This window comes from Netta rufina (assembly GCF_964035555.1).
Source record: "Netta rufina genome assembly, chromosome: 20".
Taxonomy (NCBI): Eukaryota; Metazoa; Chordata; class Aves; order Anseriformes; family Anatidae; genus Netta; species Netta rufina.
In genome coordinates, this window is record NC_140144.1 from 2,856,657 (window position 1) to 2,870,088 (window position 13,432).

The 13,432-nt window shown below is 57.8% G+C and overlaps 1 protein-coding gene across 2 annotated transcripts; it reads left to right on the forward strand.

The window, feature by feature from the left end:
* Positions 1-2,264: 2,264 nt before the first annotated feature.
* On the forward strand, positions 2,265-8,867 carry LOC311217190 (glutamine synthetase). Of its 2 annotated transcripts, XR_014619010.1 has the most exons (7): positions 2,265-2,440; positions 2,997-3,158; positions 4,315-4,461; positions 5,335-5,462; positions 6,390-6,589; positions 6,758-7,397; positions 8,612-8,867. XR_014619010.1 is itself a non-coding variant. In XM_084299005.1 (6 exons), exons 1-6 carry the CDS (start codon positions 2,275-2,277, stop codon positions 7,077-7,079), a joined length of 1,125 nt encoding a protein of 374 aa, XP_084155131.1. In that variant the 5' UTR covers positions 2,265-2,274; the 3' UTR covers positions 7,080-7,482. The 2 variants fall into 2 exon arrangements, 1 of the variants encoding a protein (XP_084155131.1); XM_084299005.1 differs by lacking the exon at positions 8,612-8,867 and having other exon boundaries at positions 6,758-7,482.
* The last annotated feature ends 4,565 nt before the right edge of the window (positions 8,868-13,432 follow it).

A 13,432-nucleotide genomic window follows, 5' to 3' on the forward strand; every position in this document is an offset into this window, starting at 1 on the left:
CCAGCGTGGGCAGGGGGGCAGTGACACGGCCAGCACACCCACGGCCACGCAGCCGCCTCGGGAACACCTCCGGGACCCCGCCTGGGCTGCACACCCAGGCACACGCTTCCTCCTGGGCTGCCGCCCTGTTCGTGACAATTTCCAGCCAGGAACGAGGAAACGTTTGGGCTTCGCAGCCAGATTTATGGATGTGTCCCCAAAGCACCCGGCTGAGGGAGGTGGCTGGTTCGGAGCTGCATGCTTTGAGGGGCTCCTGCACAAAGTCCCTGCGTGACACCCGGCACGGAGGGTGCCACCAGGGAGCCCTGTGCCCTCCACCACCACCGCTTCAGGTAACCTCGGGCACATCCCTGGGTGCTGACCTCCTTCCCTCGGGGCAGCACCCGCGGCTGGCAGGGCGGGTGACGTCCAGGTGCCACTGATGTCACAACCTGGGGACCAAAATTGCTAATTAGGTTTTGCCTCTCTGTCTGTCGATCTCATTTCCTGGTGCTTGTGCAATCGCAGATGCTTTCGTGTGTCTTCCCGGTTGTTTATCTGCCTGCGGGAGCAAAACACCTCCAGAAGAAAACCAGAGCTGCGGGTGGGTGCCCGGCCAGGAGGCGCAGGGGAGGGTTTGCTGCAAGAGGGCTTTTTAGCTGCCCTGGTGGCATGGAGATGTTTCACTGTTTTGCACAGAAACATTCCTGGGGGTGAGTCAGACAGCCGAAAGCATGAGTCTGCCTGAGGTAGCAAAGCCCCGCACTGCTTCAGAGCCCGGGCATGTTTTAAAGCATTTTCTCCTCTTTTAAAATAGAAAAACAAGGGAGAGTGGGGAGTTGTGGTGCTCTCCTGCAGCTCTGGCAGCTGGGACCTTTGGGTTTTATTGGAAATCCTCTCCCTCCTCCCCCCAAAAAACACTATCAGGGGATTTGAGATAACGCCCGTGAGCTGCCAGCGCTGGCTGTTTGCGCTGCGCTCGTGCCGTCGGTGCACTGGGGCCGGTTTGTTCTGCCTGCTGGGACAACTGGGAGCCCTGCAACGCCGTATCTTCGGCAAAGTAAAAAGGCAGCAGCCTGTTTAATTAATCTAATTGAGATTTGGTTTCAGCTCGATAGCTGGAAATCGCCGCTGTATTGAAGCAGTTGGCTCCAGCTCCCATCTGTTTGCTGGGTTCTCGCAGCTGCCTGTGAGTCGGAGCAGAACCACTGCTGCGTGCGGGTGGGTTTTGCTTCTGAAGGTCCTTAATGACTCTCTGGTGCTTGATAATGTAAAATATTGTGTTTTAGCACAACAGTTTGTCCGTGCAAGGGGCAGGACAGGATTCCTGGGGGGCATGGTCCTGGGGGTGCTAGGGAGGAGTGTGGCACCCACCAGGACCCCTGTCACAGCCCTGGAGCGGGGCTGGGGGGCAAAATGCCATCGGGGTGACCCTACAGAAACAAACCACCAGGAGGGAGGTGGCAGATTAGAGTCTGAATAAACAGGACTCGTTATTTTTAAGGACATAGAGCTGTCAGAGAGCATCCAAGGGAATGCTAGGGAGATGGTGAGGAGTCTGGAGGGGAAGATGGGTGAGGAGCGGGGGGCAGGCACTGAGCTCTGCTCCCTGGGGACAGCGACAGGACCCGAGGGGACGGCATGGAGCTGGGACAGGGGAGGGGCAGGGTGGGGATTAGGGAGAGGCTCTGCACCCAGAGGTGGTCGGGGGCTGGGACAGGCTCCACGACACAGGGGCTGCTTTGGGGTGATGCTGAGCAGAACCGGGGGCTGGACACGGTGCTCCCTGGACCCTTCTGTGCCCCAGGCTTCTTACCCAGCGCTCCCGCACCGAGCTGCCCTCGGTGCCCGCCGCCCCCCGAGCACCCCCCACCCCCCCCGAGCACCCCCTACCCATCCTGCCCGGCCCCCCCCCAGCACCCCAGGGCCCTGCCCGCCCCCCCGGCCGGGGCCGTGTCCCCGCTCGGTGCCGCCCCCCCCGGGCGGAGCCGCCCCCGCGCCGCCCCCCGCCCTATAAAGAGCGGCGGGCGCGGCCGGGGGCAGCGCCGGGGCCGGTGAGCGGTGGGGCCACGGGTTCGAGTCCCGTGGGGGGGGGACGGGGACGGGGACACGGGGAGCGAGGGGACCGGGGGGACCGGCTGGGGGTGGCAGACGGCGGGGGGGCGCTTTGGCAGAGGGGCTGGCTGGAAAGTAAGAGCAGGGAAGGGGGCAAAGAGGGCAGGGGGGGGAAAGGGGGTACAGTGGGGAAGGGGGCAGAGGGGTGACGGCGCGCTCCCGTCCCGCAGGGCTGTCGCCATGTCGGTGTCGCACAGCTCCAGGCTGAACAAGCTGGTGCGGGAGCAGTACATGCGGCTGCCCCAGGGCGGGCAGGTGCAGGTCACCTACGTCTGGATCGACGGCAGCGGCGAGGGGGTGCGCTGCAAGAGCAGGACCCTCGACAAGGAGCCCAAGAGCATCGAAGGTAATGCTACCAGTGGTCCCTCCTGATGGCGCCGAGCATGGCCAGGATCAAGTTTTGGGGCGCTTCGGGCGGTGGGAGTCGGTGCTCGCCCTCCTCAGTTGCGTGGCACCGCTGATGCCCGCTGCAGCTGTCTCATGGGGTTGTACAAAGTGGCAGTGTAAATATCCGGCTGCGAGGCTGCCGTTTGCCTAATCTCTCATCTGTCGTCAGCCCTGGGTGGGAAGGGGAACGCGAGATCCTCGCCCCTGGCCACCGGGCAAACAGGCGTGGAGCTGGGCTGGCATCCAGCGCGCTGCGTGCCAGGCGTTGGCAGAGGGTGGCCGGCGGGGAGGAAAAGCTCCGGGGCTGATCCTGCCCTGCTGGATGGCACCGGGGTGGGTGAACGCACCAGTGCTCAGGGTTGTGCAGGAAAACCTCAGTGGCCGTCATGCCACGGCGCTTGGTGCCCTCTTGTGTGCTCCATGCAGGGTCTAAGCCAGCAGCACCTCGCACAATCCATACGTGAGATGCCTCCTCCCAACCCCGCTCTTCCCTTTGTCCCTCTCCCACCCCACAGATGTCCCCGAGTGGAATTTTGATGGCTCCAGCACGGCACAGGCAGAGGGCTCCAACAGCGACATGTTCCTGGTGCCCGTCTGCATGTTCAGGGACCCTTTTTGCCTGGACCCCAACAAGCTGGTGCTGTGCGAAGTGCTCAAGTACAACAGGAAACCTGCAGGTGAGCACCGGTGTCGTTAATAACTACTAATCCCAGCCACCCCGCTATAACTCGGGGTGCCTGTGTTTGAGGAGACCGCTGGCACTGATGCTGCTCCTCACCAACCTGCGCTGAGCTCTTGGCCTGAGGCTCTGAAATGCAAGCACCGGCAGAGGCGGGTGCGTGCAGGGACCTGTTGCAGCAGCTGCTCTGAAGGGCGAGGAGCAGCGCAGCGAGAGGCGGCTGCCGCCCCGCTCCCGTGCAGAAAGGTGGCACGGGGTGGCCCAGGGTTTGATCCTGAGCGCGCCCAGCCCTGCGGGGCCGTGCAAAGCATCAGTGCTCTGGCTTGTAAATAAGGGGAAACTGTAGGTGAGAAGCGGTGTTCAAAGCGCTCGGGGAGGGGAATAGCAGCTCCCAGTAATGCTTCGGCTTGGTGGCTGCCTTGTTGATGGCTGCAGGAAAGGAATGTGAAAGTGCTGGCGTGGCTCCGGGCCTCTGCAAGGGCTTATCGCCAAGGGCAGAAGTCTGCAGTCCCGGTGTCTGTCTGTCCATCTGATAAAGTCCAGGATGGAGGAGGGGATGCCTGGGGGGAAGGGTTTGGGTTGAGATCCCTTCCCGGCAGCACTGCCTCTGCCAGAGCAAGGCTTAAAGCCAGCCCCGGCTGCTGGAGCCGGGCAGCTCCCAGCCCTCCAGCTCCTGGAGCGGGGCTGTGTTGTCATTAAGGACCTCAGATGGCACGGGGTCCTGCTCCTGAGCCAGCCCAGCTGCTTCCAAAACCACAGAGCTGGAAGGAGATGAGGGTTAAGCTGGGGATGGCAGCGGAGGAGCGGTGGGAGGTGGTCAGTCCCTGCTCCCAGGTGTGCCGGGTGCCCGGGGACAGGGCTGGGGAGGAGGATGTGTGCAGGAGAAGGATGCTCATGCAGTGGAGGCAGTGGTTTTGGGGGTAATTTAATGAAACCTCCTGGGCCTGTGGCCTGATGCTGTGGGCATGCAGTGGCTCTGCAAGGAGGAACCTGGTGAGCAGAAGGCCCTGCAGGAAAGGGGATTCGTTCACCGCTTTCCCTGGGACTTCTGTGGGAAATGCTCTGGGAGGTGGCTGAGGCTTGAGTGGGATGGAGCTGAACATGGTGGGTGCGTGTCCACAGTGTGGGTCTGACTGGGACCTCCCTGCCCACAGAGACCAACCTGAGGCACACCTGCAAGAAAGTCATGGACCTGGTGAAGGACAGCCACCCCTGGTTCGGGATGGAGCAGGAGTACACGCTGCTGGGCATCAACGGCCACCCCTACGGCTGGCCCGACAACGGCTTCCCCGGCCCGCAGGGTAAGCGCCTTCCTGCAAACCCCAGCCCAAATGCTTACCGGGGGATGCTGTCCTACACCGAGCATCCCATCCCATCCCATCCCATCCCATCCCATCCCATCCCATCCCATCCCATCCCATCCCATCCCAACACTCGGGCACATTTCCCCTTGCGGGAGCCAGGAGAAGGAGGGCCGGAGCTGTTTTGCCGACTGCCCCGTGGCTCACGTGAGCCGGCCGGCAGCGCTGCTCCTGCCAGACCCCACTGCACAAACAGCTCTGGGCTGCACGACTTGTTTGTCAAGGGCTGGAGAGCTCGGCCGGAAAAATCTCCCCGCGGCTGTTGGTGAAGGGACCGGCCGGGTGCTGCAGCACGAGGCTGAGCACCTCCTGGGAGAGGGCCAGGGGTTTCCCAACCTGACTTCTTTGCGTCGCAGGGACAAGCTGTTTGCAACATCTCCCTTCCCCTAGGCGGGGAGAAGATCTTCCTCTGACCTGTGTGAATGAGGAAGAGCGCTGCGAAACCACAGCCAGCTGACTGCTCTGGGCACGAACAATGCCAGCTGCTGGCAGAACAATCTCCGGAGCTTGAAGTGCTCAGAGGGTCAGTGGGGTGCCCTGGGGCAGACCCAGCCAAGCTCTCCTTATCTCCTGGCTGCCTCCCAGTTGGCGTTACAAGTCCTGTTGAGCCGCAGAGATAAGGCCGAGGTTGCACAGATGGTCACTCACTGCTCCCCGGCGTTGGGGTTGGTGTCCCGATGCACCAAGGATCCCCATTTGATCCCCATAAATCCTCTGCAGCCGATTCTGGTCCCAGTGCCTGGGGGTGGCGGGGGCACACTGCCATTCCTCCCCAAAGCCGTAATTGTGTGATGCCTTCTGTTTCCTTCCCAGGCCCCTATTACTGTGGGGTTGGAGCGGATAAGGTGTACGGGCGGGACATCGTGGAGTCCCACTACAAGGCTTGTCTGTACGCGGGGGTGAAGATCTGTGGCACCAACGCGGAGGTGATGCCCTCCCAGGTAGGTGCCCGCGGCCCCGTGGATGCTGACCATGATCCAGGTCTGCTTCTCCCAGGCTTGTGCTCCCCATTTCTCCTCGGGGTTTCTCTGCCGTTGGGTCCCCAGTGATGGAAAGTGGGGCTGGGCCACCCTGTGGTGCCCAGCACGGTGTCAGCGTGAGCCAGGACGGGCTGTGAGAGCAGCAAGTGGAGCTGAGGGTGTCTGTGTCCTGCTGCCCTGCCCTGAGCGCTGGGAACCTCCTGTGGGACACAGCCTTGGGCAGCAGCTGGAGGCGATTTGGGTTTTTTAGGAGCTGACACAAGGGAGCCTCTGATTGCTTTATGCAGGTGGCCAGACTGGCCGACGGCGATTTGATTGTCCCGCTGATAAGCAGGGGTTTATCAGCAGCGGGGCTGAGGCAGGGCTTTTAACGACCCCGCTGTTTGCCCTGATCTTTTCAGGGTCCTCCTCAGCTGCCCCCAGCACCCCGTGCTCCGGCCGGGCCATGCCAGCAGCTGTGGATGCGTCATCCCAGCTTAGTCACCAAGGGTGGTGCAACCCTGTCCCCAGGAAGGACTCGTGGGGACATCTTTAGTCCCGTGCCCAGCTTGCAGGAGGATCTTACATGCCAGCTGCTTGAGCGCCAGCCTTGGAGCAGGGCGTGATACTTATTTACTTCCATTTTGAGAAAAGCCCTCTGATTTTCTCTCCTTAGTTGTGAACAGTTTATTCCCTTTTTTTTTCTTTTTTTTTGGTGTGCCAAAGCTGTCCTGTTGTCTAACTCAATGCTCCCCATCCCATTGCTGATTCCTGATGGGTGAATTATAAAGCTCAGCCACTCCCCATGCTGGCAGCTCTCGTGGGGGGTGTGACAGGGACACAGGCTGCCCCACAGCTGAGGCACAAATCTCTCCTGTCCCCCACAACACATCCGCTCTCCCCTTCCAGTGGGAATTTCAAGTGGGGCCGTGCGAAGGCATCGAGATGGGCGATCACCTCTGGATGGCTCGCTTCATCCTGCACCGCGTCTGCGAGGACTTCGGGGTGGTGGCCACTCTGGACCCCAAACCGATGACGGGCAACTGGAACGGGGCCGGCTGCCACACCAACTACAGCACCGAGGAGATGCGGAGGGACGGGGGCCTCAAGTGAGTCCCTGGGGGAGCCCTGGGCTGCACGCGGGAGGGTTGGGGCCACGTGCCGAGCTGGGGGAACACCTGATTTTAAGAGCACGTTGTCATAAGTGGTGACCTGAGAGTGCCCCATGGCTCTGCTGGTCCCCACACCAAACCTGACCCCATTCTGGTCCCCCACAGACACATCGAAGCGGCCATCGAGAAGCTGAGCAAGCGGCACGACTACCACATCTGCGTCTACGACCCGCGGGGCGGCAGGGACAACTCCCGGCGGCTCACCGGCCACCACGAGACCTCCAACATCTTCGAGTTCTCTGCTGGCGTGGCCAACCGAGGAGCCAGCATCCGCATCCCGCGCCAGGTGGGCCAGGACGGCTTCGGCTACTTTGAGGACCGGCGGCCGGCGGCCAACTGCGACCCCTACGCGGTCACCGAGGCCATCATGAGGACCACGGTGCTCAACGAGACCGGCGTGGAGACCAAGGACTATGCCGACCACTGAGGCCACGGGGTGGGTGGAGGTTCTCGTGCCGACGCGAGCCGTGCCCGCGCGGTGCCGTCGGCTGTCAGCTCAGACTCTTTAGGAAGCTCGCTTCTGGTTTTGTGAAATGTCGCCTTAGAAATTATATATATTTTATAGCGAGAGGGAGGGGCCCAACCTATTTTCTCAACCACTTTTTCTGGTTCCTGGTTTTAGGTCATCCTTGGGGAGTTTTTTAAGACTTGGATGGAATTTTTTTTTTCCCGATGGACTTTACACTGTGATGTACATAGATTCCTACGTGGAAGCTGCAGCTGCTGCTGTTTGCACCTGGGGAGGGTGGGTGCTTTTTTTCCCTATATCTCTGTTGCAAGGAAAAGATAATAAATAATTTTCCTGGCTGTATGGCAGCCGGGTTACGCTGCGGCGGGTGCATTTTTTGTGGCTCCTAGAGCTCCGTGCAGGATTTAATTGGGGTCTTGCTGATGAGTTGCTGCTTCTGGGACTGGGGAGCGCAGGAGCTGAGATGCTGGAGGCACCTCAGGCAGGTTTTAGCCCTGAAATGGGGAGGGTCTCCCCCAGCTGCTGGGGCCGCCCTGCCCCATTTGCCGGCCGTAAGGCCATCTCCCTGCATCGTGATCCCCGCAAGGCAAACAGAGCGGCGCAGCCTGAGCAAACAGCGGCCGGGGCAGCAGCTGGCGGGCGTTTACACAGGGCGTGCGCTGCTGAGTCAGCACCCGGCACGGGTGGGGGGGATTTTGAACCCGGTTGTGCCTTTAGCTACGTGGGGATGAGCCCAAATCGAGGACCACGGGTCCCTCCTGCTGGTCATGGTGCTGCCAGGGTGAGCTGGGGGTGCTGCTGTGACCCGGACATGTGAGCAGCCAGGAGCCCTTGGTGTCTTTGAGCTGTTCACGATAAATGCAGCCTGGTCCCCACACTACGAGGGACAAATTTTCCTCCCAGAACTTGCCAGGCACGGCTTTTAGTCGTCTTCATCAAAATCACAGTGCTGCCTCGTTTTCCTCTTGTTTCTGTGATGTCTTTAACGGGCGATGTGAGCGCTGGGACAGCGACTGCTGCCTGCAGCTGGAAAATCAATGAAGAGCTAAATCTGGAGCAGGAAGGCTCTCGTGTTCCTCTCCCTGGCTGTACCAGTGCCTCTAAGTACAGTGCTGCACGGCTGAATCTGGGGAAGCGCATCAATCCACATTTCCAGGCGCCTCTGGCACAGCTCTGCATGGGTCCCAGCATGGTGCTTTGTGCCTGTTCCAGGGCTCAGCTGCGGGTCTCACGCTGCCGATCCCCTCTGCTGGAGCAGCCTCCCCTGGGGCAGGGCAGGGGGGCTCCAGGGGCTCCCCAAGCCGCAGCCGGGGCTGTTCCCAGAGCTGGGGCCAGCCCTGGCCGCTGCCCGCAGGGGTTGCTGCAGCTGCTGTGTGCTCTGATGCCTTCTTGCTCTCCTTTGCCAAAACGCAGATCTCACTGGTCCTTTTCAAGGTCAAAATGGGTCAGAAACCATATTTTATTTTTATTTTTTTTTTTTCCTAACGCAGGAGGATTTCCACCCACAGGGCCAGCACCAAAGGGGAAACGAGGACACATGCATGTTCCTACATGTACGAGAGCTTTTGTTACCATTCGCTGTGCCTGCTGCTGTTGGAGGCGAGCTGTGGGGCTCGGCTGTGGGGCTCAGCTGGTGGAGCAGGCGCTGGGGACGGATCCAGCCCTGGGGACCGGGACGGGAGGCACCCAGCACCACCCAGTGCTCCCCACCAGGGATGGGTGGCGGCGATGGGGGACCCCAAGGCGAAACCCAACCCAGGATGGAGATTCCGGGAGCTTCCTGGGGCTCGGCTTTGCATTTGGGGATCTTCACCCTCCGGGGATTTCCCCAGAAAGCCGGGCCGGGCCGGGCCGCATCCTGCACAGGCGGCAGCGCTGCCTGGGGGTTTGCTGCCCTCAGCAGGCTCCGGGGCGAACGGCAGCGAGCGCAGCCCCGGGACAACCCCAAGCCCACCCAAGCTGCCATTTCCACCCCAGTGGCCAAAAAAAAAAAAAAAAAAAAAAAAAAAAGCAAAAACAACCCCAAAACAAAACAAAACCTAACAAACAATCCCTCAAAACAAACAAACCAACAAACAACAAAACCCCCAAAACAAAACCAACCCCCTTTGGGGCTCATCCCATATGCATCCCAGAAGCAGGGCACTGCCTGGGGCTCTGTGGGGTCACCCCAGCAGCCAGCACCCAGCAGGCAATGCCCAGGGGACCCTGCAGCTCCTGGAGTTCTTTCCATGGCTGCTGATGCCATTACACTGATTTCAGGCGAGGCCTCCAGGATTGTTTTTTATTCCAGTAATAAAAAGGACACCAGAATCGCCATTCCGACGCTAACAATAGCGTTTCTCAAAGCCGCTGGGCAGAAGTGGGGAGTTCTGGGTAGAATAAAGACCTAAACCAAAATGTCAATAATAACTTTTTTCCCTCTCCTTGTCTTCCAGCCTGCACAATCCGCTTGAGTCTCTCTATCTTAATGGGCATTAAAATGGTTTCAAATTAGATCTACGGAAAATTGAACTTTATTCCCTCGGAACTTCAGTCTGGCCTTTAAAAGCCAGCGGTAATAGTTGGGTTTCGTGTAAGAGCATCTCTGATCTCAGAAGCTCTCAGCCTGGGCGGGAGGCAGCAGCACCAGCAATTCTCCGCTGCGGAAACACAGCCACAAGCCGAGGGGGACGCACAGCACCCAGCACACCACGAGATGAGTTGGGCAGGGGCTTGGCTGGGGATGTTTGGACCCAGCCCCACGCTTCTCCCGGTGCAAGCCCTGCTCCTCCTGACTGGCTTTGCACCCAGCTTTTGGCTCTGTTTGGTCCCTAAAAGTAGGGATGAGGACAAAGAGCCCCCAGGCTGTGCCTCATTTAGGGAAGTGCTCCCTGGGGACACCCCGGGTTGTATCTGGCCACGGTGGCGATGCAGCCCCACACAGTTTGTCCAGCCTGTGACCAACCTGTGTGGCTCCATCACTGTTAAAAACCGAGCAGGGAAGGGGTGACGGCAGCTGCTGGAGACCTGATGTGCCCCCACTGCTGGGAGGATTTGGCGCTCAGGCTTTCCAGGAAAGCTCTTTGGCAGGGCACTGGGAGCAGATGGGCATCCCCCAAAGGGATGGGATCCCCACAAGGGGGGGTTAGCCTGGTGGGGATGATAGACACATCAGCCACAACTGCACCTCCCGTCTGCTCTGTGCTCGTGGGGTGTCCACAGAGCAGCCTCCACAAACTGCTGGTGCTGCTCACAGAATCACTGAATTGTAGGGTTGGAAGGGACCTCAGGAGATCATCAGGTCTGACCCCCCTGCCAAAACAGGTTCCCTAGCGCAGGTTGCTCAGGTAGGCATCCAGACAGGCCTTGAATATCTCCAGAGAAGGAGACTCCACAACCTCCCTGGGCAGCCTGTTCCAGTGCTCTGTTGCCCTCACCGTGAAGAAGTTCTTTCGCATGTTGGTGCAGAACTTCCTGGGCTCCATTTTGTGGTAATTACCCTTTGTCCTGTCCCCACAGACCACTGAAAAGAGGTTGGCCACATCCCTCCATCTCCCACACTTATATATTATATAATATATAATATTATATTATTATAATATATTTGTGAACATTAATAAGATCCTCTCTCAGTCTCTTTTTCTCCAGGCTGAACAGGCCCAGGTCTCTCAGCCTTTCCTCACAGGGAAGATGCTTCAGGCCCCGTATCATCTTTGTGGCCCTCCGCTGGACTCCTCCAGGAGATCCCTGTCTTTTTTGTACCGGGGAGCCCAGAACTGGACACAGTACTTGTCCTGGTTTCAGTTAGAACAGAATTAATTTTCTTCCTAGTAGCTGGTGGAATGCTGTGTTTTGGCTTAGGATGAGAAGAGTGCTGATAACACCCCGATGTTTTAGTTGTTGCAGAGCAGTGCTTATACCAAGCCAAGGACACCTCAGACTTTTGCTCTGTCCTGCCAACAGGCAGACTGGGGGTGCAGTAAGAGCTGGGAGGGGACAGACCCAGGACAGGTGACCCGAACTAGCCAAAGGGGTATTCCATACCATCTGACGTCATGCTAAACAATATATAGGGGTGGCTAGCCGGGGGGAGGGGGCCGGACTGCTCGGGGTTAAGCTGGGCATCGGTCAGCGGGTGGTGAGCAATTGCATTGTGCATCACTTGTTTGTACATATTATTATTATTTTCCTATTATCACCATTGTATTATTATTATTATTATTATTGTTATTATTATTTTGTTATTATTATTTTCCTGTCTTATTAAGCTGTCTTTATCTCAACTCACGGGCTTCACTTTCCATTTCTCTCCCCCGTCCCAGAGAGGGAGGGGGGAGGGTGAGCGAACGGCTGCGTGGTGTTTAGCTGCCAGCCGGGTTAAACCACGACAGTCTTTTTGGCGCCCAACGTGGGGCCCGAAAGGTTGAGATAACGGCAGATCTGACCAGAGTGTGTTAAACTAAAATTGGTATAAGTATTAGACCTGCTTAATAGTCACTTGTCATAATGCTGATTGCTTTAATCTCAACTGTGCTGCGCCTGTTTTCCAAATTGAGTATTATAGCACGTTATTTTCCGTATGTGCTCTCTGTCATGTTGTTTATCCTCTCTGGGCCCTGGTTTCAGACCATTATGGTACTGTGTGTTGTATCAGTGGCTTATGAGATGATGAAATATCTGGCCATGACTCTAACCTGGTATTTGTACTCAGTAACATCTTCGATTCTGTACTTTGGAAACTGTATTTTGGAAACTATTAGCAATTGTATCTGTTGCCTTTTTTCATTAGGGAGTCAATCTGTGGAGGGGAAAGGGGAAGATAATTTTTCTTACTTGATCACTCTCCCTTTCTCCTTCACCACCCCTGTACCCTCCTTGATCACTCTCCCTTCCTCCTTCACCACCCTCTTATCCTCCGAGTTTATTACAATAGCTCTCCAAGATATTGAATATCCTTGGGATACTCAGACCAGCATAGTCCTGTTGTTCTGCCTCCTGAATGCACTTCAGGTTCTGCTTAAAGTTAAACAACTACTTAGGAAGCTCATCCGGAGATCTGCCCGGAGGCAGTATAGTTGTGGGTGGCAGGGAGTATGGGAGGATATGGGCAGGCATCTAGACCAGTTGGCACCCCCAGTGTTTTGGAAATTCACCCCTGAACAAGTGCAAAATCCTCAAAAACTGGCAGAATGCTTGAATAAAAGGTGTCGCGATTCAGGAAGTTCCAAAGTAACACAAATCATTGTAACATGCTGGGGCCTGGCTCATGCCTATCGAGCTGCCATGGATACTGCTATCAACTTAGTGACAGACCCTGCGGCCACTCCAAGTCCCGTGACAGATCCAACGGCCACTGTGACCCCTACGGTGGACTCTGCAGCCGCTCCAGTCCCAGCTCCTGCAGCCGCTCCAGTCCCAGTTCCTGCAGCCGCTCCAGTCCCAGTTCCTGCAGCCACTCCAGCTCTGGTTCCTGCAGCTGCTCCAGTCCCAGCTCCTACAGCTGCTCCAGTTCCAGCTCCTGCAGCCGCTCCAGTTCCAGCTCCTGCAGCCGCACCAGTTCCAGCTCCTGCAGCTGCTCCAGCTCCGGTTCCTGCAGCTGCTCCAGTTCAAACTCCTGCAGCCGTACCCATTCCAGCTCCTGCAGCTGCTCCAGCTCCGGTTCCTGCAGCTGCTTCAGCTCCTGCAGCCGCTCCAGCTCCTGTGGCTGGGTCAGAGAAACGAGCTGTAGCAGTGCAAGCTGACCCTGCAGAGGGTATCCCAACCTCTGTGGCAGACCCTATAACAAGGTCAGAGAAACGAGCTGTAGCAGTGCAAGCTGCCCCTGTAGAGAAGGTGAAAAAATGGTATAGAGATTCAGGTCGTTTAGAACGCAGAGAATCTTCTGCCAAATCTAGGTATAGAGACGACGGAGACGACGACGACGCTGGGCCATCAAGGGTTCAGGAGGAGGAAGATGAGGATGCCGAAAAATCAACAGTAACTACCCGAAGCCTAAACGAGCGTGAGTTACGAGATGTGCGAAAAGATTTTGGTCGCTGTATAGGTGAGCAGCTTGTCACCTGGCTGCTCCGATGCTGGGACACTGGAGCCAATTGTGTGGAATTAGACGGCAGGGAAGCCAAGCGACTGGGATCCCTTGCTAGAGATGCAGGCGTTGACAAAGCAATTGCAGATGGAGCACAATCTCACAGCCTCTGGAGGCGTCTCCTCTCAGCTGTGAGGGAAAGGTATCCCTTCAAGGAAGAACTTTTATGTCTACCAGGCAAGTGGACCACTATGGAGAAGGGAATCCAGTATCTGAGGGAATTAGCCGTACGGGAAGTGATTTA

Excerpts from the sequence above, each read along its gene's own strand:
- LOC311217190 (XM_084299005.1), top strand. The coding sequence starts at position 2,275 with ATGTCGGTGTCGCACAGCTCCAGGCTGAACAAGCTGGTGCGGGAGCAG. Across the intron at positions 3,159-4,314 it reads GTACAACAGGAAACCTGCAG|AGACCAACCTGAGGCACACC; the intron begins GTGAGCACCGGT and ends CCCTGCCCACAG. Across the intron at positions 6,590-6,757 it reads CGGAGGGACGGGGGCCTCAA|ACACATCGAAGCGGCCATCG; the intron begins GTGAGTCCCTGG and ends GGTCCCCCACAG.